Raw genomic sequence first — 24162 nt, 5'->3', positions numbered from 1 at the left:
CCGCTTAAAGTGTGTATGCGAGTCTGTGTTGTGTTTGAGGGGGCATGGGAGGTGGGGGGGTGGGTGTGGGGTGGAGATTGACCAAATAAGAACATAAGGGAGTTGGAGAGATGCAAATGTTGACCTTATGTTCAAGCAGCAGGTAAATCGTTTGGCCTGTCGCGACCTTTTCTTTTGCATAAATCACACATTTGCCTGACTGCAAATACGGTGCAACTAGGGCATTTCCTGCCATCGTATTCTTGTTTACGTGCTCCTACTTCAACATGATTATTTCCTGCTATCACTTGAGAAATTTCATGGCGGCCCTTTTCTTGAGACCAAACACTTGTTTTGAATGCCATCGTTGATTAATTGCCAAACGATCAAGTAATTCAGTAGGACTTTTTTTGCAACCACAAATTTGATTGTTTAATTCACCCGAGCAGCTGCTGTAAACACATAAAGCAGCAGTAAGATGTCACACTTTTAGCAACCCTAAAAGCAAAAGTTGGACAGTTAAACATTTTAGTGAGGAAATTATAGTGTCTGTAATATGTATGCATGTAGAGTATGTAATATATATGTCCCAATTATATCAAGATCAAGTGTTCTACCCAAACCGGCCACAACATTATCTTGTACAATGTAATAAATGAGCTGCACCACCACATTTAACAGTAAACATGCTTCGTTATGAGTGATGCTGCCAAGCAGTTATTCCTTTTACAATGTTTATCATGGGCAGCACAGTGGATCAGCAGGTAAAGTGTTGTCCTCAAAGTTCTGACGATCCAGGTTCATTCCCGGTCCCGCCTGTGTGAAGTTTGCATGTTCTCCCCGTGGCTGCGTGGGTTTTCTCCGGGCACTCCGGCTTCCTCCCACATCGCAAAAAACATGGAACATTAATTGGACACTCTAAATTGCCCCTGGGTGTGATTGTGAGTGCAGCTGTTTGTCCTTGTGATTGGCTGGCAGCCAGTTCAGGGTGTACCCCGCCTCCTGCCCTTTAAAAGCTGGGATAGGCTCCAGCACTCCCCGCGACCCTCGTGAGGATAAGCGGTAAAGAAAATGGATGGATGGATGGATGTTTATCATTGTGGTGACTTAAACCTAGCTGGAAAAATATTTGCAATACCTCCTTACACAACTCATTTATCTATCCATGGGATGCTGGAACCTATCCCAGCTATCTCTCGGTGAGAGGAGGGGGACAACCTGAACTAGTTGGCAGCCAATCTCTTCAGTGGAATTCTAAGCACCCATATGAATATATTTTTTGATACTCTCTGAGAGCCAAATACATTTCAGGCATATAGTCCTTTGTCCTTTTGAGGTCAGACTTTACTGTAATACACGGCCCATTCCTTTTTTCCATCATTGTGGGTGTGGCCGTTTGCAAATCCATTTCCTGCTCCATTGGCATCTCCATGCAGTTTGGCATCGTTTTCAACATTTATTTGCTCTTTTCTCAGTGCAAGAGCTGGCTTGCAAGTGTGCCAGTTCCACAAAGCTTTATTCATGTCATCCTGGACTCTGATACCCAGGAGTTTGTCTTCCTCTCTCCTCTTATCATCAACTTCAGAGTCGCTGTCATCCTTGCTGGAGTGATGATGTAAGTTGCGCATCTCTCCGCTAATATTTTCAAAGTACTGATGGATGCAAACCTTGGCGAAGGTCTTGGCATGCTCCTTGCAGGTCTCATCGAACATCTTGCGCTCAATGTCGATATAATGAGACCAGTATTTGGTTTTGAGGAAAGCAGCCTGAGAAAAGCAAGGTCGAATAGCACGGACCAGGAAGGCTGTGAAGGTCATCATGAGCAAAAACATCCAGCCACAAGCCTGTGGAAAATAGAATTGTATTATTCCAAAAGCTGAGCCATCTGTCCCTATTAAGCAACCCTAGTCAAGTATGTAATATTTTATGTAATATATAAATATGTATCATCTGTAGGAGCGGTGTCAAATACCCACATAGAGCCTAATTCGTCAAGATGGCAGATCAGTAAATTAATTGCATGCTGATTATGAATATAATGTACTGATTGTTTTAATTCAAACCTATATATATCCATCCATCCATTTTTTTTGCCGCTTATCCTCACAAGAGTCGGGGGGAGTGCTGGAGCCTATCCCAGCTGTCAACGGGCAGGAGGCGGGGGTACAATCTGAACTGGTTGCCAGCCAATTACAGTTACAGGTACTTGCAACTGAAAAATATAGAAATGCACTTAAAATTGAAAAATAATGTATGAAGATGTAAATAACCTATTTCTAGCCCCCAATGTTCTTTCATTTTCAAATTCATCCTGTGGGCGGATGGAGCACCATCGCGCACCGGTTGTTCGACACCACTGATTGATGACATTATATGCATTTGAGAGATGTTCTTGTGCACGAATATTCATCGCTCTATAATTGAATTATCAACATAGGCAGTTAAGTAAAAAGTATGTTTATATAACCATATTGTTGCCTTCAGTGGATCAGAGCAAAATATAGTTTTTTTTAGAAATAGGCCTGAGGTCTATGAATGATAAATTAGGAGGCTTATCTTTCTTGTTAATAAACCAATAAAAGGCCTCATTGCGCTCCAACTGTAGAAACAAGTTAGTTAACTTCAGTTTTTAGAATTTAAGTGTAGGAAATAGGATTTGCTTTGTCAGTGTCTATGTAATGAGATTAAATTCCAATATGTAATGAAAATGTTCCCAACTTTGGGCCTACACCCTTGTCCAGCTGCATTCATATCGGATGACTAATGTCAGGTCATGGCATGAGGATAAAACACGACCATGAAAATGTCAGTAAGAGTTTGTATAAAACGATCAGCACACCTGCGATATACACTTTATGTAACGGGATGCTCCCACTCTTATTTCATGATGCTCAAACAAGTCTTTACACGGAATCTTCGCCAACAGTTTTATCCTCTCTGTCTCAGACAGCCCCTTGATTAGAGTATAGTTGCCAAACTTGTCAATATCCAGATTGACGCTGAAAGCACAGAGGAAGCTCTTGCCATCCATGAGGGTCACAGACACCCAAACTGCAGGTGCTATCAAAGATCTCTGCGCGATTGAGCAGAACATGTAGCGGAGGATTGATGGATCCTTTTTTCTCTTTCCCGTGGGTCTTCTCCACTCCTCTGCTAGCACAGACACATTATTGTTCAATACAAATCCCAGCAAGAAAAACCAAATGGGTGGGACGACCAGCAGCCCAATCCCATAGCTGTAGTTGTATTCCGGAATACAGGGGCAGCTGAACTCAAAGGCAGAGTACATTTGTGCGCTAGCCAGGGCCATGATCCCACACATCCCATTCATGAAAGATTCCTGGTTGGATTGAAGGAACTGGAACATCATACGGAATTTATCCATCTTTGCACATACGTCAGGGCTTTAGCTTCAGAGTCGCATAATCTGTAAGAAGAGGTACGTCAAGATGTCAACACAAAGTGCTCTTAAAATAAGTGGAACAAAAAAAGACAGCATTCACAAATTCAGAAAAATTAAATTGAAAAGCAGAGTTGTGCATCCAGTGATAATTGTAGTAGTCTTTACAAAACATATCACTTAGTATGTATGAAGCATAAACTATACCTACACGGTTTGGAGAAACCATTGCATCACGAATAATCTTTAATGGGTTATGAATAATTAAATCAATACAATTCTATGGCTATCTCTACTGGTAGAAATTAAAAAGTCTACTGTAGTTGTGAATGTCAATAATGCCTTATATTTATTTGAGAATTAGAATTTGTTATATACTAGCTGTCAAGCTGTGACTTGAAAAAAAAGAAGGATTAACAGCCAACAGAGCTTCCATTTTATACACCGTTATGTTTTGTCCTATTAAATGTGAACAATATGTATCATCAACATGAACCTTGAGTATAAATAAACACAAATAATTGCACTTACTTGATTTAAAGGAGACATTGGACGAGATGGAAAGCCCACACATTTCATTTCTCTGTTTTAGGTCAATCGCAGTCCTTGTTTGTCTGTTTGCACGTTGTGTATTAGACTGACTGACCAGCGCTTCTCAAATCCTCTGCGGGGATATTCAAAGTCAACTACTTTGTCAGTCATTGCGTCACGCCCCCTCACAAGCACTTGTGCTGAAGATAATATTGGAAAAAAACTCCTTCAAAACGAATAAGGACCAAGACAATATTTATCACAATACTCCATACAGCACTCTGACGGTTTCAAGATTTCTCATTTTGTTTAGTGTAGTTTTGTATGTTAGTGTATTATGCCAAAGATTCAGAGTGAACCAAATGAAACATGCAAAAATGGTCTCAAACCATTCAAATGTCTGTGGCTTTGTTTGGAAAATGTGGTAGACTGCTTAGAGACAAAGGCTGTAAATATTTACAGACAATACAAAGGTCCTAGTTCACAGTCAAATACAAGGCAAGGTCGGCCCTGTGATTGGCTGGCAACCAGTTGAGGGTGTACCCTGTCTCCTGCCCAAAGATAGCTGAGATAGCCTCAAGCACTCTCACGACCCTTGTGAGGATAAGCGGTTCAGATAATGGATGGATAGAGTAGACACCACCCACATTCTCACGTCCTTTTTGGTTCATGTACTGCAATGCAGCCTTGTACATCATCTTTCAGAGCAGTTAATTGTACTTCCTGATCTGCTCATCAAATGGCTGTGCCAAAAACAGCCTGCACTCTCCTTAAAGTCACAGGTGAGTCAATGGTTTCAGAAAATCATGAGTGCTGTATGGTCACACATTTCTCATAAATACGAGTTTGACCTCAGAAATGATACAGCAAGATAAGGTTCAATGAGAAGTTTTTAAACTGGAGTGAAATTCCTACTTTTGCATCAAAGCTTCCTAAAGAGGCCTGGAGAACCTCTGGAGACAATCACTGAGCATATATGGGGAACTACTCCAAAGCATATCTACAACGCTACTTCAAAGATCTTGCCACGATGAACTTTCAAGATCACAGTTTTCCAGTTTTATCTGAATCTAATGTAGTACTTTGACAGCTTGGCATTGCAAATATGAACTAATGACCACTAAGACAACACAACGGAAGTCAGAGTTTGTGGCCAATAGGCTGTGTGACTTACTGGTTTTCATTGAGAGTAGCCTGACAAAATGTTTGAACCATGTTCGCATTGGGAATCCCTTGCCCCCAAAATGTTGTGACAGATCCCGGGCGCACTGACTCTTGCCAAGCCGGTGACTTTCTTCCACCCCCTTGTGGTGCATGAATGCATCTACAAAAATATGTGTCCAGTGGATGCTCTGAAATGCAAGCAAAAGTTATATACTGTACTTCATTGACAATAATAGTCCCGTCTAGATAGAAATTTAACACAGTATAAGAGGGGAGGCAAAATACTTTTATTTCCAAGATATTCAAAGATCACACCCAGTAGCTAAGAAAGTCACTGTGGTCAGACGAGTCCTCCAAACTGATGGTGCCCCAGTTAGTAGATCTTGGCTGCAGCTCAAACTTCGGGTTTCCATCCTTCGTTCCAAATCCGACCTTCCAAGACGGACTTGAGACCATGTTCCCAGAAGCTGTTGTAATTCAATCCGATGATTAAAGCTTCTGTCAACATTTTAAGAAAAAAAAAAAAAAAAGTGTAGACAAGCTGTACCTTTTGAAATTGGCAAGCAGGAAGATTCACAGCAGGCACAAACCCTGTCATTACCATACAACTCCTTCCACCTGAACCACAGACATTTCTTCATTTTGTGGAAACTGAGCAAAAGTGATGTTACAATTGATTTAATGCTCTAATTTGCCCCAATTGACTCACTTTTTGGTAGCGCGGTGATAATTGCAAGCCTTCGTACTTGAAGTTGGTGTTGGATCGTCCATAGAGAATTCACAGTGCAGATAGAGTGGCTGTGAAGACAGATTAGCGCGACAAATATTTCCACCATTATGCAGTTTGGAGTTGTGTGCATTATACAGACCATACCGAAGATGATGAAACTGCAGTGTCTTTAAATATGAAGGCGCTCACTGAGAATTTTTGGCTGTTTAAGGGGCCCTTGAGAAACGCAGACTGTTTTGTCACCATACTATCAATCATACAACTGCAAAAAACGAAATGTTTGTTAATGTTGAATAGCGACATTTTGGACAGAGTTGAACTTACCCTTGGTTGTCAATAATGGTGTATTTAGGTTCAGAGTAAGGATCTTGGAACGCAGTCATGAAACACTTGTTGATGTAAAGTCTCTGCTCAGTTGCTATTCTCTCTACTTGTTTCACCTCAAAGTACATTGGCTGTCCCAGGATAAACATTTTATCACCAAATATCTCATGCCCCGATGCTAGAAAAAAAAAAATTAATTATGGAAATTAAAAAATATTTCATATTAGAAACTGATTTTTTTCTACAACTTGTATGTCTTACTATTTACTGTTCCATTAAGTAAAACAAAATAGATTGTCGATTATAGATTGAAAAGGAATAAGGAAATAAAGGAATATCTAGTCATGTGTATGAGAGTTTGTGGTCTTAGCAATTTAGTAATAAGTATATATAATAAAGTTAAAGTATTTTACAACAGATAAGCTTGTTAATGGAATAGTTCAAATACCATCTTGTGGAGTAATGGTATAAGCATTTTTTGATCGTAGGGGTTTGTAAACTGTGCCTCGCTTCAGTTCGATAGAGATGCCAGGATTGAAGGAGTGAAAATGCCTGCAAAAGGAACAAAAACGCTTCAGGTTAAAGCAAACTTTAAAATGATATCTTAGCTTGTTTTTATGGTGGTGTAAAGCACTGGGCCTATTTGGTTGGTTTCCATATGTCAGATAATCATTAGCTGGGTACACAGTATTTTTCAAAGCATATTACCATTACCCATTAACGTGGTCCTTTTATATGCTGCGTTATTTTGAAAGGTTACTATTCTCCAAATCGTGAATATTTAGAATGCAATCTCAAACTTGCTTATGACCAAAGTCTGCAATAAGCTCAATTTGCATTATCCATCCATCCATTTTCTTTCCCACTTATCCTCACAAGGGTCGCGGGGAGTGCTGAAGCCTGTCCCAGTTGTCAACGGGCAGGAGGCAGGGTACACCCTGAACTGGTTGCCAGCCATTTACAGGGCACATAGAGAGAAACAGCCGCACTCACAATCACACCTAGGGGCAATTTAGAGTGTCCAATTAATGTTGCATGTTTTTGGAATGTGGGAGGAAACCGGAGTGCCCGGAGAAAACCTATGCAGGCACGGGGAGAACAAGCGAACTCCACACAGGCGGGTCTGGGATTGAACCCAGGACCTCACAATTGTGAAACCAACGCTTTACCACCTGCTCCACTGTGCCGCCCCAATTTGCATTATGTAGTAAAAATTTCTTAAAGGGGAAAAAAAAAAAATACTTTTTCTTACCTTGGATATTTGCATCGCAAGGCAACATCAAATGGTAGCTCCCTAATAACTGGAGTTGTTGGCTTATAGTGGAGTACAATACTGATGAACAAGTAGTCTTCAGTACTCTAGGACAAACATTTTACAGGTTGTGGTCGGGTGAATGCAAAGTACAAAAAAAAAAAAAAAAACGGACATGAACCAACCTCTCTCTGGAATCCACAGTCACTTTTCAAAAGGTAGAGAAGGTAATAATGTTCTGCAGTGCCTTCATTTACAGGACACTTGCCAAGTTTCAAGTCTTTGAAAGCGTTTCTCGTTGAAAAAAGCTCCTTGCTTACTTTGACGTACATGCGGTCAACGTGGCACAAGACCTCAACACGCTTCGATTTGGCTGCTCCTCCGGGTGAGGCAAGAGTGGGAGGTGGTGCAAGCAACATTTCCTTGACGGAGTCTGGGACAGGTCTAACACCTTTTTCTGGCTTGAATAGCTCTTTCGGGTCCTTTGAGAAAGGAACAACTCGATACCATGGAGCTCTCGGTCGTGCTGAAGATATACTCCTTTGGAATCTGTCATTAAACATTGTGGATATGGGTGCAAGGCCTGGAGGTACGTCTTCAGTGTCATTCTCCAGCTGCGCCTGCAAACTCCCACGTTCTAATTCTGCATCTTCATATTCTTGAACACTTGCCAGTGGCTTCGAATAGGCCAAATAAAACAGAAATAAGAAAATCCACATATGCATTAACCCCATTTCGGGAACATCTTATTTCCTCTGAAGTGCTCGCCTCTACAAATCTTTGTGTCAGAATTGTCACCTGTAGTTAATTAGAAATTGAACTCAACCAATTAGTCAGTCTTTTTAGAGCCACGTGGATCCAACAATGCATTAAAGAAAGAAATAGGTAAATAATAACATATAATAATGTTGAATTACTTTAGAACATTTTTTTTGTATAATCCAGACGTTTTTTATTTATTTATTTTTCGAAAATGGTATACCATTTTACCATATTAGTCATTCGTTTACAGCAGGTGTTTTTCTATTACGGATATTGCGTTTTGCTGACATCATACCCGGAAGTTCCAACACTACCCTTCTGGAAGCCGTGTTCGCTAACCGTTTTTCCTCAAAATTTGTCTTAAGCCTTATATTGAAATAATTTTACACTTCCTGGATCATATTGCTTTATATAGGAATCAACGTTAGCCTTGGGACTTTCTGTGTTCTGAGTTTGGTCAAGGTTGTCGCAAGAATTTGTCTTGGCTAGTGCTAACAAGGTAGCTAATGTGGCTAAAGCTAATGTTTTTGATTGTTTTTTGCAAATTTGGACGATGCATGGACGGCGTGTGGATAGGCCTTACTGGTACTAATTCGCACTTTAGATATTGTTTTCCACTCAAATTGTAATAGACTTGCTCGTGCCGTTGGCCTAGTGTATTTTCCTAGCTATATTGCTAAGAAATCTACCAGCACTTATTTACTTTTGAGTTATTGTTGGGGACTCCTTGTTTGTCCCGTGCGCGACAGTTTAAAGCCTGGCGAGCTTCAGCAGCTCGCCGCGAACCGGCTTCAATGCGTGGGATGATGGGCAGCCAAAGTAGCCCTGTCAAGAGTTACGATTATCTCCTTAAATTCCTCTTGGTGGGAGACAGTGACGTCGGAAAGGGAGAAATCTTGGACAGTTTACAAGACGGCTCCGTGGAGTCTCCCTATGCTTACAGCAGTGGTGAGTTGCCCCTGTGTTTTATTTCTTAATAAGTAAGACATCTGTTACGGCCAACCTCAAACGATATGAATTGTGTGACATTTTAGGAATTGATTACAAGACAACCACAATACTGCTGGATGGAAGAAGAGTGAAGTTAGAGTTATGGTAAGGATTACTATTAGTGATTGATACAGCACATGCATAGAAAAACATAGTACAGTAGCATGCTCTTAAATGTATGTTTCTGTGTAAGGGATACATCCGGTCAGGGAAGATTCTGCACCATCTTCAGATCTTACTCAAGAGGAGCACAGGTAAGGATTACTAATCATTTATGGTGTGTTGCCATCTAATCTCACACACGTGGACAAACTTGTTGGTACCCCTGTGTGGATTAAAGGGGGGGAAAAAAACTTGACATTGTTTACTAAAATAACTTGAAACTGTCAAAAGGAACATTCAACTAAAATGTAATGAAAACTAACCAATGAAAATCAGGCATTTTGTTTTTGTGGTTCAACAGAATTAACTTGAAACAAACACTAAAAATGGCTTGGCTTGAAATAACACCCTCAATTTAGTGAGGTATTGCACAACATTTTGAGCGAATCACTGTCGTCTAACAATTTGTTAGTCTAAATAAGACTTGGCATGTCTCGACGTTGATTTTGTAGGAATGGACCAATACCGGCAACAATGATACTGTACGTTTGTAGTCATGTGACTCCTCCTAACCATGCTCCAATGTTGTCAACTGTGCTTGATTTATGCTGTTTGAGTTTAAATTTACTGTAAGACTTAGTACACAACAGAGTTCCACGTTGTATACCTAACCAAACATACTTTGTCTTACAAGCACAGTTCATCTTCCCAACACATTTAATGCTAACTCATAAGTAGAGATGTCTCGATCAGTCCCAGACCTGCCGAATATTACGGAGCATCCGTGTTATATATGAAAATGTACTGCACGTTGACAGATTTTCTGGATATCGCGGGGGGAACCAGCATCTGACATTATACTGTTACATCCACATTGAACAGCTGCTTGATACTATTTTATTCCACCCCCAGCTGTTAAGCCACGAAGGTGATTATTCTCTTTGTGTCCGGTGTCAATGCATTGTAAATCACTGATCGTTGCCTCCATGGTAGTAAAAAAGCTATACCTCTTACCATGCTTCCTGCAAAAGTGTCACAAAGGGAGGATAGAGAGTGGATGGACAAAGATGTCATAGCGATGCAAAGATATCTTGTCATAGGCTTGCAAAACATCTAAATAATTAATTTGTCGAAACAACAGAGTTGTCACTTTGAGCTGGCTGGAACCGCAATTTCGTGGAGCGTACGCAACTTTAAACAAGATAACAGATTTTTGTGTGTTTAAAGTTCTGAATACAAAATAACATCCACACAGGACGACGCGTTTAAACTGGAAATGAATGAATATGTACTGTACATCACTTGGTGGCCAGATTAAATGTATATTTTTATTATCAAGAAATCTTTGTGAGATAGAATATCTTTTATTAGCCCCCTAATGGCAAAATAAATGTACATAAGTAATTGTAGGAAATATAAATATATAAATTGCATGTATGAGAAGATGTAATTACAATGCAGATTATGAAGAAAAAAGGGGAGGTGTTGAATGTAGGCTGCTTTTGGGCTACCATCGCTATTGTATCAAACAATTATTTAGGGTTGCACCAAAATACTTAATTGAGCATTGTTGAAATCATTTGAATGCAGTGTTTCTCTTAGTATTTTGTGCAATAACATTAAATTAAAGTACCATTATTTTTGAAATGGCCTGGAGTTTTTTTAACAATTCTCAACAATAATTAAGCAATGCCTCATTTTAAGTGGTTACTTTTTAAATGATTTTTGTCAGTTTTAAGTTATTTTCGTGCCCACTGTGGGTTTTCCATTCATTAACTGAAATGGTACCATCAACTTTGTCCTTGTCTGTTCATGTACTCATCAATACTTTCATCCCACAGGGCATACTCCTTGTGTATGACATCACCAATGGCTGGTCATTTGATGGCATTGACCGTTGGATCAGAGAAATTGATGAGGTTGGGTTTGATTTTCAATCAAATTAATATGGTACTCACCAAAAGTTAGGGATATTGGGTTTTTAGATACATTTTCAGGAAGAACCTAAAATGCACTACTATAATAACCTTTCCAGGTGAAAATAATTCCAACATCTCAATCTTGAAAGTACATGTCCAACTGTTCATTGATTTAATACTTTTTCCAAAAATAGATTTTCCAACAAGGAGTGGAATGCAACTTTCATGCAATCTTTGAATTGCCTGCTGCAATTTGTTGGTTCAATTAAAATGAATAAAACAGTCCTCTTCATCATGCTTTTCACATTGAGATCTCCTGATACTAAGATAACACCTCACAATTGTTCAAAAGTACTTTGCGATTGTGAGGCTTCAAACAGCTTAGTGTCACAGGTTGGAAGCTGCATCAGAGATGTTAGCGAGACGTGGAGAGTCACAGAATGACACAGAAGTGGAAGTCCGTGACTATAGGAATTAAAAAAAAATATTTGTGAATTTTGACTAGTGGAAGAGTAAACAACTGGTTAGCACATCTGCCTCACAGTTCAGAGGACGAGGGTTCAAATCCTTGCCCCACATATGTGGAGTTTGGATGTTCTCAAATTGCACATGTGGGTGTTTTCTCCAGGTACTCTGTTTTCCTCCCACATCCTAAAAATAAAAACTTGGATGGTAGGTTGATTGAAGAATCGAAATTGCCCGTAGGTGTGGCTGTGAATGGTTGTTTATATGTGGCCCGCGATTGGCTGGCGACCAGTTCAGGGTGTACCCCACCTCTCTCAAGAAGATAGCTGGGATAGGCTTCAGCATGCCTGCTACGCTAGTGAGGATAAGCGGTATGGTACATGGATGTATGGATGAATTTTGACAATAGGCTCCTTGTTCGAGATAAACAAGCTGGGCTAGAGAAATACCTAAATATTATATAGTCGGACGTGCATTCAAACATTCAAGGTCAAATTATATTCTCCTGTAAAGCTCGTAAGCATTTTAGATCCACCTTAAAATGTAAGTGAAACACAAATGTCCCTAGCTTCTTATGATTAATGTATATCACCACATTGGCATCGTTAAAAACAAATGTTACATCTTTCAGCATGCCCCAGGTGTGCCCAGGATCTTGGTTGGCAATCGACTTCACTTGGCTTTCAAGCGGCAGGTTCCAACAGAGCAAGCGAGGGCTTATGCTGAAAAAAACAGCATGACTTTCTTTGAGGTCAGCCCGCTGTGCAACTTCAATGTCATCGAGTCTTTCACAGAACTCTCGCGCATCGTGCTCATGAGGCACGGGATGGAAAAGTTCTGGAGGCCTAATAGAGGTGAGCATGTTGGTTTGAAATTGCTTAGTTTGCAATGTGATATTACACCAAAACAGCGAGGAATAAAAGCTATACTCAATAAAAATTCCAGTCTGTGCACGGAATGTTGAAGCCTGCACAGATAAGATAAGATATGTCTTCTAAGACAACCAGAAGTCTGACTGTGACCGATTCCGTTCCTTGAGAATAAATGAATTGGATAAATGAAAGTATTTACAGGTACAAATTCCAGTCATATTTTCAGCTCACGCCCCAAAATATCCTTACATATGGCACAATATTGGAGAGCAATTTCTTCTGGTCCAGAGTCAGCAGTTGTTTTGCTTCTCAAAAAGAAGGGTCATTCCTTTGAGGACAACAATGTCAAAATTCTGCATAACGAGGTTTGAAAGGGGTGTGAAAGAAGCCATCAATGTCGAACTCGATGGGCCTGCTTAGAACAGTGGCCTATTATCTTTACCCCCAAAGATTGTCTAATTCCAGGGAAGAGTCGGAAGAAACTGAATGCTCACAGAGTGCTGGATCAAGTGTTTAAGAGCAAGAGGGGAAATGTGGCCAGAGAAGATGAGCAGGGATGACCACAGGCTTGAGAGGATTGTCAAGCAATGGTGATTCAGAAATGTTCGGGAGAGCATGAACCAGCACATACAGACATCTTCATGATTTCGGCTACAGCTGTAGAAGCGTATGTATCAAGCCACTCTTGAACCAAAAATGTGTGAAGTGTCTGTGCTGGGCTAAGGAGAAAAAGTACTCATCTGTTGCCAAGTGGTCCCAAGCCCTCTGTTCAGATGAAAGTCAGTTTTGAATTTCATTTGGAAATCAAGGTCCCAGACTCTGCAGGAAAACTTAACCAGCACAAAAGAAAGTCAAGCTGCTTGAAGTTTCCTCAGTCATTAATGGTTTTGGGACCCATGTCATTTGCTGGTGTGGGTCCATTGTCTTTTATCAAGTCCACAGGCAATGCAGCTGTCTACCAGAAAATTTTAGCGCATTGGGTGTTTCCTGCTGCTGACAAGATTTATGGAGACAATGATTTGATTTTCCAGCGCGGTTTTGTACCTGCCCACAAAGCCAAAACTACCAATACCTGGTTTACTACTCATGGAATAACAGTCGGGCGGCACGGTGGATCAGCTATAAAATGTTGGCCTCACAGTTCTGAGGACCCGGGTTCAATCCATTTGCATATTCTCCCCGTGCCTGCGTGCATTTTCTTCGGGCATTCCAGTTTCCTCCCACAACCCAAAAACATGCAACATTGGACACTCCAAATTGCCCCAACATTTTTGTTTATGATCTTTTTTTGTTGGGCATGAAATATTGGATGTTTATAAGAAATACAGGCTGTTCATTTTTTCTCTGCTATAATCAAAATTGAAACAAAAACATTTCATTTTGTGTGTTGTGAACTAATGGCATACAAGTGTACCTTTTTGAAACAAATTATTGAAAAAATAACTTTCTCTGACTATTCCAATTTTGGGGCATATACCTGTAGACTGATTACCAGTCACATGTAAAAAAAAAAAAAAAAAAACCATGACCACATCCCAGGCATTCACTTGTATGATTTGGATTCCCTTTCCTCTTTCTCCAGTTTTTAGCCTCCAAGATCTGTGCTGCCGTTCCATCGTCTCCTGCACACCCGTGCACCTCATCGACAAGCTCCCTCTCCCAGTGGCCATCAAATCGCACCTTAAGTCATTCTCCATGGCCAACGGCATGAATGCAGTCATGATGCACGGACGCTCCTACTCAGTGGTCAACACTGCAGCCTCAGGCGTCACAAACGGCGGAAGCAAGGGCAACAGTATCAAACGCTCCAAGTCCTTCAGGCCCCCACAGAGTCCACCGAAAACCTCTTCATCCTCTTCCTCCAGGGGGAACTGTAAAATATCGTAGTGAAAGTGTGGACTGAGGCCAGTGTGTTTTGGTGGTGGTGTTGCCAGAGGCCTCTCAAGGCCTACGGGGGGGAACAAGCTACCACCTGCAAGTAAACCTGATCAGAACTTGGCGCTACCTTGGACGTGTTTTGACCTGTTTTGATGGGTTTCTATTTGTTTGCACTTACCGGTACCATCTTTGGAGGTTGCCCCCCCACCCTCCGCTTTTACAATATTAACTGATTGTGTTGAACAAGACATCAGTTGCGGATTGTCACTCACGTGTTAACATTACAAACTAGGGGAGAATCAGTTTATTTTTTGAATTTGATCTTTATCTTAATATTTAAAGTTGGGCTTGACATTTAAAATATTGCTTTATGTAATATGATAGTGGGAGACTTTTCTAATTTACAGTGTCTTACACCTTTATTGAGGGCTCACTCTCTGCAACAACCTTCAAATCTAAGATTAAAGTTTACTTTTAAAATTGGCTTTTTTTTTTAATCAGGAGAAGATGAGGGAAGAAAATAATTTGCACAGAGTTCATTAAAACTACCATCTAAAAACAGCATTGCTCAATTTAGGTTTTGTGATGCCAGGGTCTTTGACCGAATCAGCTGCTTTAGTTTCATCCACTGTTGGATATTTTTCTGTGGCCTTTTTAACCGATTAAGTGAAATAATCTTTTCCATTAAAAACTTTGGAAATGTCTTGGTGCTGATGACTAAGTACAAACCAAATGTACAGATTTTTACCTTGATGGGTTTGCTATCATTAATACATACATTTGTAAATAGTCCCTCCCCCCCTCCATTTTGAATATTTTCTAAACGGTCTTCTTTGTATTTATGAATGTTAAAATTACCGTCATCTGCTTCCTTACTGTTTTCAGGTGGAATTTTGTGTTACTGCCTCTTGCGTATCTGTGTTCAAACTCCTTTCAGCCTCCCGGAAAGTTGACGCATGACAGCAGTGCCTGGTTACTGTTGACACTGAGCAAGCTTTTCATTGTAACTATACAAATGATTGACAAGAGGCTTAAGATGTTAAGTTTACAGCAACGGTTCAGTAAGAGTGTAAAGTTTTATCAGAACTTAACCTTCCTGAGGAAACTATGTGGTAAGATTATGTAAGGAATGAAAATAATGGTGCACATTTGTCATTGCTGCTGATGTCTGTGCCGTACTGAGACCAGTGTGTGGGAGTGTATTAAATAAACTAAAGCACAATGTCTTGATGCAAGCTGAGCTGTGTTGCCAATGTTTGGGTGGGAACTCTTATTCATTTTCTCATCTGGCTGCGTAAAGAAAAACAGACTACAGATAAAGATTGGTAAAACCTTTTTGGGTTTTTTTTTGCGTTACCTTCCTTCAAACATTTGTCAAGGTCATTGTGAGAATATTTTGCGCTCTCTTTGTATGTTGTGGGGCCACCGGCGCTGGGGAGTCTTCAAACCCATGGGGGTGCTGAATTGATTAGCGTTGTGTTGGCCACTTTTGGACAACTCGAACATGAATGCAACGGTCAAAAGTCACAGAAAGGTTGTGGGGTCACTGCCAATGAAAAGATGTGTGTGTGTGTGTGTGGGGGGGGGGGGGCAGAAGCTTTTCTGTGCCTCGCAGTGGCCTGGGGACAATGCAAATGTATTGCTTTATGTCAGGGGTGTCGGACTCATTTTTGTCACGGGCGACATTGTAGTTACGGTTTCCCTGAGAGGCCTGTTACGACTGTGAAACTATGAAAATCTTTTGCCTCATGTTTACATGTGAAATTTATGAGTTACTTTTGGAATCAGAAATTAAGGTAATGGGTTTTTGAACTATTGCTGATGTTTGGGCACACAATGCTTGCAATATGTTATGACGTAACATGAAATTTTGGGGACAAATTTTAACACAAACCCTGGAATTTGATACTCATAATTTTCCTTCACGGGCCACGCAAAATCATCCGGCGGGCCGGATCTGGCCCCCGGGCCTTGAGTTTGATACCTCTTTATGTCTTGCCGTCTAGCTTTCTGCATCTCTGAACTCAGTGTGAACAAGGGATGGCGTGCAAAAACACTTTCCAAGTTAAGATGACATTCAGTCGCTTATTACCCATCTTAAACCGCAGGGTGTTCCCAAAGTCTGGAATTAAGGCAATAAGGCTTCTTTTCAAGGATTGAGATTTTACATTATTATATGTTTACAATGAGAGTCATTGATGGTGCAGCGCAGGGGTGTCAAACTAATTTTTGTCGCGGGCCACATTGGAGTTACGATTTCTCTCAGAGGGCCATTATGACTGTGAATCCATGAAAATCTTTCACCTCGTGGTATTTGCAGATGAAATTTATGAACTAGTTTTGAATCAGAAATCAAGTCCATGTGTTTTTCAACTATTGGTCATGTTTGGTAACACAAAAATGCTTGCAGTATCTCTACGTTCTCATCTATGATAAGACAATTTGAACTATTGTTACAGATTATCACAAAAATCATGGAAGTTGATATAGATGATTTGCCTTCACGGGCCACATAAAATCACACGGCTGGCCGGATCTGGCCCCCGGGCCCTGAGTTTGACTCCTGTGGTGTTGCGGTACACACGCCTGACTTTGGCACGGGGCAGGTGGGATCGATTCCCGCTCAGCAATGGTGTCATATCTACCCTGCGACTGACTACGACCAGTTCAGGGCGTCGTCTGCCTTTCGCCTGAAGCTAGCTGGGATAGGCTCGACTTCACCTGTGACCCTTGTGAGGTAAAGCGGCGTGGATAATGGAAATGAAGAAAGAACGTCTTCACGACGAGTTCCCACGTGCGTGACGCCATATTTGATGCGCTTTGCAAGATGAACGCAAAGACGATGCAGTAACTCCCCATTGCGTCGAGACTCTGTGACATACTTTCGATCGCAAAAAGTTGATTGGCTGTGTGAAGGCGACGCCACATTAAATTGTGTCTGGACACGTTGGACTTCTCACGGGGATGTTTATGTCCGTGCACGCGGTTGTTGGGGCAGCGTGTTTGCTTTGATGTTTTTACGATGTTTGTGCAGTTGCTGATTGCATGGCACTGCTTCATAAAGGTTCGAGACACTGCACGGGTGAGTGGATGGTTAGAGGGGGAGGGGGTTAGGTGGGTTCCCCTTCACCCCTCCCCTCCCTCTGAAAGGCTGATATTCTGTCTCTCTTTCTCATTGTGCACGTTGGTTCGCTTATTCCGCGGCAGTGTGACTTAAATGTGTTCTACCAATCCTCACATTTTGTTTATATGGACGATCAAGGGAACAATTCGACTTATCGAAACTGTATTGAAGTAGCGTATTTCAGGAGTTGGTTTGTCTCCGTAGAAGTTACATGGGGAACGGAATTTGGATGAAGTGGCTCGCTGATTTTACGCAATGCAAATGCAGGCTTACAAAATTCCACTTTCTTATGTTCATCTAACTGAGCTATGGAATTAACCAAAGGACGAGTCTTGCAAAAGAGCAACAATGTATAAAAGCCCTCCACCGCTTTTGGATTTTGGATGCGACAAGAGGAATACCACTTGGCGCTACGCCTTCAACTCCAGTGGACGAGAACTGGGCTGGATTCGCGGGTATTTGCGAACAATTTTGGTTTTCCAATTTCTCGGACTTTCTCTGGGTGCAAGTGTGTCAGCACCCGAAGTGGAACACGAGGGGCTTTGTCCCAACACGCTCAACACAAATCTCTGGGTTGACGCACAAAGCACCTGCGAGAGGGAATGCAACGTTGATGAGGTGAGGTCATTTTATCCTATAGGCTTTTTACTTTTATTGGCTTCATGTGAAAACAGAAGTGTACCACTTTCTTTTTAAGTAGCTCATTCCTTTTCTAAACATCCACTGATAGTAGCGCAAAAAAAAAAAAAGGGAGTTGTCCTTGATGGGGATCTTGTTGACTTGTAAAGCACAACGTGAACCAGGATCCATTAACAACAATACTGTAATGCGACAGATTTGGAGAGGCAAGATATTTCAGTGTTCTAAAAGCCACATGCTTCTTGCACAAAAAACAAAAAAAATCCTCCTAAAGAGTTGCCAAAATTGTTCCTGAAAACCTTCACTGGAAATTTTGTACTTGAATACATTTCAATCTGTACTCCCCTCCTTACTTAAGTATCAGAGTTGAAAAACTCAAGTATCTGTATTTTTACAAGACCGCCTCCTCTGTCAATTAGTGGTTCATCCATTGTGTTGTGTGAGCAGGATTGTGCCGACTTTGAGAAGTGCTGCACCAACGTGTGCGGCCTCAACAGTTGTGTTGCTGCACGATTCTCTGATGGCACCACTGCTGAACCCGATGGCCTCGGAGGGAAAGGGGACGGCGTCCCGGGCTCAACGGCGACCTGCGACGGATTCGTCTGCAGTCAGCAGGGAGCCACGTGTGACATCTGGGATGGCCAGCCCATCTGCAAATGTCGGGACCGATGCGAGAAAGAGCCCAACTTCACCTGCGCGTCGGACGGCCTCACGTATTTCAACCGCTGCTACATGGATGCGGAGGCCTGCATCCGGGGGGTGTCTCTAACGGTGGTCACCTGCCGATTCTACCTCGCAGGACCCCACACTAGTCCGCTTCCTCAGGACACGACTGCTTATCCCACACCCACATCGCCTCAGGAGGAAGCGATGCCCCCCACGCTGTACTCCAACCCTCACCACCAGTCCATCTATGTCGGAGGCACGGTCAGCTTCCACTGCGATGCCATAGGCACCCCCAGACCTGATGTAACCTGGGAGAAACAAAGCGAGCGGCGCGAGAGACTCGTCATGAGGCCGGATCAAATGTACGGGAATGTGGTGATTACCAACATTGGACAGCTCGTCATCTATAACGCCCAGGTGTGGGACACGGGCATCTACACTTGCATTGCACGCAATTCCGCAGGGGTTCTCCGGGCTGACTACCCTCTATCAGTCATACGGCGGGCTGATGACGACTTCTCTGAGGATCCGGAGATGCCCATGGGGAGACCCTTCTCTCCTGCTGACTGCCTGGCCGAAGTGGACACGAGAGTGTGCAGCGGCGAGCGCCATGTGGACTGGTACTATGACAGCAAGCTGGGATCTTGCATGGCCTTCAGCAATGGCGGCTGCGAGGATAGTCGCAACCGGTTTGAGACTTATGAGGAATGTAAGGCCTTCTGTCAGAGAGAGGGGAACGGGGTCTGCTCACTACCTTCAGTCCAGGGACCCTGCAAATCTTGGCAAGTGCGTTGGGCTTGGAATTCCATCATGAAGCAGTGCCAAGCTTTCGCCTACGGTGGCTGCCATGGGAATGCTAACAGCTTCGTCACCAAAAAGGAATGTGAAGCAAACTGCCCAGCACCAAAAAGGAAACCTTGCAAGACATGTAGGCTTAAGGGGAAAATGGTGCCTAGTCTATGTCGCAGTGACTTCGCCATTGTGGGCCGGCTGACCGAGCTGGTGGAGGATCTGGACTCGGGACTGGCCCGCTTTAGCCTGGAAGAGGTTCTCAGAGATGAAAAGATGGGCTTGACTTTCTTCAACACTAAACACCTCGAAGTGACTATTGACAAGATCGACTGGAGTTGTCCTTGCCCAAACATCACCTTGGAGGAAAACCCTCTGCTGGTGATGGGGGTGGTGCAGGATGGAGTTGCCATCATCCAGTCAGACAGCTACGTCAGAGCAATAACTGATCGCAGACTTAAGAAACTCCGTGAAGTTGTGTTGAAAAAAAACTGCCAGACATTGTAAAACTCCCCATGACCTGTTATTGCACAGATGGCTGAAGGAACAAATGGCACTGTGAAACATTTATCACCGAGGTGCAGGGCGTGTACTGCACAAAAATTTGACTTTTTTTTTTTTTTTTTTTACAAGCGCACCACTCGCATCTATAGCTACTTAAAAATGATATTATGTGTTGTGTTGTTTGTTTTGATTCTAATCAAAGTAGATTATACTTTGTCTTGACATGGAGTCCATATGATCTTTTATAGCTGTCAGAAAAATATTTTTATGTTAACTTGTATGGCTTAGCAAAATGTCACTTGTGTCTATATTGTCTTGATTTTCATATAATGTTTTATATCCTTTTTTTCTATATCTAAAGTGCAGATTATCATCTGTAATCCTTTATGGCAAGTTACAGTATTTTTCTGGTGTTTCTGTTAAATGACCCAAATATACATTGAGAAGAGCAGCACAGAAGCAAAAAGGCACTAAATCATGCGAAAATAAAATATGAGTCATGTGGCAATAAGGACTATAGTGTCTACAGATTTAAGATACAATCATTCTGGTTGTTTATTTATTGAAACATCTAAGTGAAGTAATTTGGCAACACGTCTGAGCCTTTAGCTCATTTAAGGCGCTTTTCTCCATCCTGATGTTGTCCGTTCAGCAAAAGAAGGACACGACGCTTTACACCAAACTTTCCTTCCTGAACAGGAGACATTTGTTGTTGGCTGGCATGTCCACCTAAACACAGAAAACATTTTAAGTTGATATTTTACAGAGGGAAAAATATGTTATAGGATTGAAAAAGCTGATAACTTACAATTTTCTCCAGGAATAAACCATGCATTTCTGCAAGTGATTTGAGTAGGGAAATATCCCGAAGACCCCATTCTGGGTTCCTGGAAATCAAAATATTTCGCAACTAAATTACATAGCACAAGTGCATTTAACATGATTGCAATAATACTTCTATCTTTCAAGATGACATAATTCCACCAGGTATTGCATATGAAGACAAAATGTCACCTTACCTCTGTCGTAGGCTAAAGTCAAAATCAACATTGCTTTGTGGTGTGATGCCACCGTTCACCGCGTAAGGCTGGAGAGCACAGCAGAAATTCCGTCACATGAATCGTATTTTCCGGGTGCATGTTGGTGAGATCAAGTTTTTTTCAACTCACCCCATATGTCAACAGCAGACCTTGTGGCTTCAACACCACTGCAGCCCCTTCGAATAAACCCTAGAGGAGAAAAAAGCACATCCTACATAGCTTCAAGGAACAGAGCTGAGGTGTCCCAAACCTGGAGTTTTTTGAGTTACAAGCAGTTGGTTGATTGATTTTTTTTTTTTCCGTTTGTTTTGTGTTGCATGCCAGAATTTCATTGATGAGCAAGCTTCAGATACGTTGCCGTTTGATTGAAGTGGGAAAAAGGATGTAATTCATGATCCTGACATCACTCACTAGGCCACTAAAGTCAGGTGAACACAAATGTACTAGTGTGTGAGACTTCTATGTTAATTTTGCTTCATGTAACGTTATTTCTTAAACTTATTCAACAGAATACTAGCGGGCGAAAAGATGCCTGAAGAATGGAGGAAAAGTGTTCTAGTTCCCATTTTTAAGAACAAAGGGGATGTTCAGAGCTGTGGGAACTATAGAGGAATAAAGTTGATGAGCCACACAATGAAGTTATGGGAAAGAGTAGTGGAGGCTAGACTCAGGACAGAAGTAAGTATCTGCGAGCAACAGTATGGTTTCATGCCTAGAAAGAGTACCACAGATGCATTATTTGCCTTGAGGATGCTCGTGGAAAAGTACAGAGAAGGTCAGAAGGAGCTACATTGTGTCTTTGTGGATCTAGAGAAAGCCTATGACAGAGTACCAAGAGAGGAACTGTGGTACTGCATGCGTAAGTCTGGTGTGGCAGAGAAGTATGTTAAAATAGTACAGGACATGTATGATGGCAGCAGAACAATGGTGAGGTGTGCCTTAGGTGTGACAGAGGAATTTAAGGTGGAGGTGGGACTGCATCAGGGATCAGCTCTGAGCCCCTTCCTGTTTGCAGTGGTAATGGATAGGCTGACAGATGAGGTTAGACTGGAATCCCCTTGGACCATGATGTTCACAGATGATATTGTCATATGCAGTGAAAGCAGGGAGCATGCAGAGGAACAATTGGAAAGATGGAGACATGCACTGGAAAGGAGAGGAATGAAGATTAGCCGAAGTAAAACAGAATATATGTGCGTGAATGAGAAAAGTAGAGGGGGAAGAGTGAGGCTACAGGGAGAAGAGATAGCGAGGGTGGATGACTTCAAATACTTGGGGTCAACAATACAGAGCAATGGAGAGTGTGGTCAGGAAGTGAAGAAACGGGTCCAAGCAGGTTGGAACAGCTGGCGAAAGGTGTCTGGTGTGTTATGTGACAGAAGAGTGTCTGCTAGGATGAAGGGCAAAGTTTACAAAACAGTGGTGAGGCCGGCCATGATGTACGGATTAGAGACGGTGGCACTGAAGAAACAACAGGAAGCTGAACTGGAGGTGGCAGAAATGAAGATGTTGAGGTTCTCGCTCGGAGTGACCAGGTTGGATAGGATTAGAAATGAGCTCATTCGAGGGACGGCCAAAGCTGGATGTTTTGGAGACAAGATTCGAGAGAGCAGACTTCGATGGTTTGGACATGTTCAGAGGCGAGAGAGTGATATATTGGTAGAAGGATGCTGAGGATGGCGTTCCCAGGCAAAAGAGCGAGAGGAAGACCAAAGAGAAGGTTTATGGATGTGGTGAGGGAAGACATGAGGGCAGTTGGGGTTAGAGAGGAAGATGCAGGAGATAGGCTAAGATGGCAAAAGATGACACGCTGTGGCGACCCCTAACGGGACAAGCCGAAAGGAAAAGAAGAAGAAGAAGTAACGTTATTTCTTAATGTTTTATAATACATTGGCATTCATCAAGAACATTTAATTTTTTTAAATTTATTCACCCATATTAGGTTGTTGAATTTCACACTTGATGGTTGGACCACCACTCCAAACACAAAAAGAAGTGAATCGTCCCGTTTAACAGCATATTTATTATTGTACTTGTGATTTGCAGTGGACTGAATACTGGATGTACTTGTAATACTTCGGCATACATAGACTTACGCCTCTGTCCTAAACATATTTTGTTCTAGTGTCTCAGAGCAAAAGGACCAGAGTGACACCAACTACACTGGCCAATAACGAGAATTGTGATTATTGTTGCGGAAACAGAATTTAATTGAAGCGCTTGCATTGGAATGGGTATCGTCACCAAGATACCTGCCTCAGTGCAAGCCATGGGAGAGATGTGGATCATGTTGATGTTAAGGACCAGATCGAGGCTCTCTGGTTGGATCCCTCCCCAGTGATCGTGACTCTGAGAAGCATCCAGGTGGATGGCGGGCTTTACATTGTTCAGTTGGTAGTGAGCTCTGTAGGCTTCGATACTGAAAAGACGAGAGCGTGGTGCGTTGTTAGAGACCCACAACACCAACACGCCTTCATCATGAACACCGTTCATGATTGGCGCAAAGTCCACTCGCTGTTGTTTGCGGGCATCCTCGGGGCTCGTCGTCGATGCCCGTCATTGAGTTCACTGCAGTGCAAAACAAAAACATCATATATACCTGGTTAAAGAGCGTTGATCGTACTCTGAGGGTTGCCAAGTAATGTTCCGTAGAGCCCCAGCGAAATGCATGACATGTTGTCCTGTCCCGGAGGAGATTTCAAGCGCTTGCAGCCGCCTGTCGGTATTCACGCAGCCCCGCAAGACTTTCAGGATGGGCTCCTTGTTCCTTTCCGCGGCGGCGGCATTCAGCATTCTGCAAAAGGCCGGGAACAGCTGTCGGCTAATACAATAGAGATCGCGAAGCCAACCCAGGACCGCCGCTTGTTACTGCGTGGGCTCTACTCGAACAAATGGAGCGTAGTCCGCAATGTTTTGTTTTTCGCCAGAAAATGCTCAACTTCCGCCCTGTCACGAATCACGTGGCTCCTTACACCCAATGAAAGCAATGAAAGTAGGTCGGGCTCAAACAGTGACAGTGTTTTGCCTTTATT

General features: G+C 42.3%; 5 protein-coding genes across 9 annotated transcripts; 2 read left to right on the top strand and 3 right to left on the bottom strand.

The window, feature by feature from the left end:
- Positions 1 to 1316: 1316 nt before the first annotated feature.
- On the bottom strand, positions 1317 to 3364 carry LOC133506612 (calcium homeostasis modulator protein 1). Its single transcript, XM_061830916.1, has 2 exons — positions 2819 to 3364; positions 1317 to 1823 (listed from the first exon to the last, which is right to left on the bottom strand). Exons 1-2 carry the CDS (start codon positions 3362 to 3364, stop codon positions 1317 to 1319), a joined length of 1053 nt encoding a protein of 350 aa, XP_061686900.1.
- A 1975-nt stretch (positions 3365 to 5339) lies between these two features.
- On the bottom strand, positions 5340 to 8116 carry zp3c (zona pellucida glycoprotein 3c). Of its 4 annotated transcripts, none has more exons than XM_061830519.1 (8): positions 7566 to 8116; positions 7381 to 7487; positions 6577 to 6680; positions 6129 to 6306; positions 5949 to 6066; positions 5784 to 5872; positions 5622 to 5725; positions 5340 to 5541 (listed from the first exon to the last, which is right to left on the bottom strand). In XM_061830519.1, the coding sequence occupies exons 1-8, from the start codon at positions 8112 to 8114 to the stop codon at positions 5384 to 5386; spliced, it is 1407 nt and encodes a 468-aa protein (XP_061686503.1). In that variant the 5' UTR covers positions 8115 to 8116; the 3' UTR covers positions 5340 to 5383. The 4 variants fall into 4 exon arrangements, with proteins under 4 accessions (XP_061686503.1, XP_061686504.1, XP_061686505.1 ...); XM_061830520.1 differs by having other exon boundaries at positions 5622 to 5709; XM_061830521.1 differs by having other exon boundaries at positions 5622 to 5692.
- Positions 8117 to 8125: 9 nt separating this feature from the next.
- On the top strand, positions 8126 to 15625 carry LOC133506407 (ras-related protein Rab-40C-like). 2 transcript variants are annotated; one of them, XM_061830524.1, is made up of 7 exons: positions 8126 to 8265; positions 8892 to 9090; positions 9177 to 9237; positions 9326 to 9386; positions 11076 to 11153; positions 12250 to 12472; positions 14073 to 15625. In XM_061830524.1, exons 2-7 carry the CDS (start codon positions 8937 to 8939, stop codon positions 14375 to 14377), a joined length of 882 nt encoding a protein of 293 aa, XP_061686508.1. In that variant the 5' UTR covers positions 8126 to 8265; positions 8892 to 8936; the 3' UTR covers positions 14378 to 15625. The 2 variants fall into 2 exon arrangements, with proteins under 2 accessions (XP_061686508.1, XP_061686507.1); XM_061830523.1 differs by lacking the exon at positions 8126 to 8265 and adding an exon at positions 8310 to 8641.
- A 1300-nt stretch (positions 15626 to 16925) lies between these two features.
- wfikkn1 (WAP, follistatin/kazal, immunoglobulin, kunitz and netrin domain containing 1) lies at positions 16926 to 20509 on the top strand. The gene is made up of 2 exons (XM_061830141.1): positions 16926 to 18110; positions 18579 to 20509. The coding sequence occupies exons 1-2, from the start codon at positions 17841 to 17843 to the stop codon at positions 20091 to 20093; spliced, it is 1785 nt and encodes a 594-aa protein (XP_061686125.1). The 5' UTR covers positions 16926 to 17840; the 3' UTR covers positions 20094 to 20509.
- A 123-nt stretch (positions 20510 to 20632) lies between these two features.
- Positions 20633 to 23983, bottom strand: mettl26 (methyltransferase like 26). Its single transcript, XM_061830142.1, has 6 exons — positions 23730 to 23983; positions 23387 to 23549; positions 21260 to 21319; positions 21110 to 21177; positions 20899 to 20977; positions 20633 to 20819 (listed from the first exon to the last, which is right to left on the bottom strand). The coding sequence occupies exons 1-6, from the start codon at positions 23921 to 23923 to the stop codon at positions 20763 to 20765; spliced, it is 621 nt and encodes a 206-aa protein (XP_061686126.1). The 5' UTR covers positions 23924 to 23983; the 3' UTR covers positions 20633 to 20762.
- Positions 23984 to 24162: the final 179 nt, after the last annotated feature.

The sequence above is a fragment of the Syngnathoides biaculeatus genome, chromosome 9, assembly GCF_019802595.1.
Source record: "Syngnathoides biaculeatus isolate LvHL_M chromosome 9, ASM1980259v1, whole genome shotgun sequence".
In the NCBI taxonomy this organism is placed as follows: domain Eukaryota; kingdom Metazoa; phylum Chordata; class Actinopteri; order Syngnathiformes; family Syngnathidae; genus Syngnathoides; species Syngnathoides biaculeatus.
This window is presented reverse-complemented; position numbering and strand designations above follow the sequence as displayed.

What these genes read in the sequence shown, in the direction of transcription:
- LOC133506612 (XM_061830916.1), bottom strand. Translation starts at nt 3,364, where the DNA reads ATGGATAAATTCCGTATGATGTTCCAGTTCCTTCAATCCAACCAGGAA. An exon ending in ACATAAAGTGTATATCGCAG is followed by an intron (nt 1,824 to 2,818) that starts GTGTGCTGATCG and finishes TATTTTCCACAG; the next exon opens with GCTTGTGGCTGGATGTTTTT.
- zp3c (XM_061830519.1), bottom strand. Translation starts at nt 8,114, where the DNA reads ATGGGGTTAATGCATATGTGGATTTTCTTATTTCTGTTTTATTTGGCC. An exon ending in TTGCGATGCAAATATCCAAG is followed by an intron (nt 6,681 to 7,380) that starts GTAAGAAAAAGT and finishes TTCCTTTTGCAG; the next exon opens with GCATTTTCACTCCTTCAATC. An exon ending in CTGCAGTTTCATCATCTTCG is followed by an intron (nt 5,873 to 5,948) that starts GTATGGTCTGTA and finishes CTGTCTTCACAG; the next exon opens with CCACTCTATCTGCACTGTGA.
- LOC133506407 (XM_061830524.1), top strand. Translation starts at nt 8,937, where the DNA reads ATGCGTGGGATGATGGGCAGCCAAAGTAGCCCTGTCAAGAGTTACGAT. An exon ending in CTTACTCAAGAGGAGCACAG is followed by an intron (nt 9,387 to 11,075) that starts GTAAGGATTACT and finishes TTCATCCCACAG; the next exon opens with GGCATACTCCTTGTGTATGA. An exon ending in GTTCTGGAGGCCTAATAGAG is followed by an intron (nt 12,473 to 14,072) that starts GTGAGCATGTTG and finishes CTCTTTCTCCAG; the next exon opens with TTTTTAGCCTCCAAGATCTG.
- wfikkn1 (XM_061830141.1), top strand. Translation starts at nt 17,841, where the DNA reads ATGTATAAAAGCCCTCCACCGCTTTTGGATTTTGGATGCGACAAGAGG. An exon ending in GGGAATGCAACGTTGATGAG is followed by an intron (nt 18,111 to 18,578) that starts GTGAGGTCATTT and finishes TTGTGTGAGCAG; the next exon opens with GATTGTGCCGACTTTGAGAA.
- mettl26 (XM_061830142.1), bottom strand. Translation starts at nt 23,923, where the DNA reads ATGCTGAATGCCGCCGCCGCGGAAAGGAACAAGGAGCCCATCCTGAAA. An exon ending in GATCAACGCTCTTTAACCAG is followed by an intron (nt 23,550 to 23,729) that starts GTATATATGATG and finishes TCGTCTTTTCAG; the next exon opens with TATCGAAGCCTACAGAGCTC. An exon ending in GACTTTAGCCTACGACAGAG is followed by an intron (nt 20,978 to 21,109) that starts GTAAGGTGACAT and finishes TTTGATTTCCAG; the next exon opens with GAACCCAGAATGGGGTCTTC.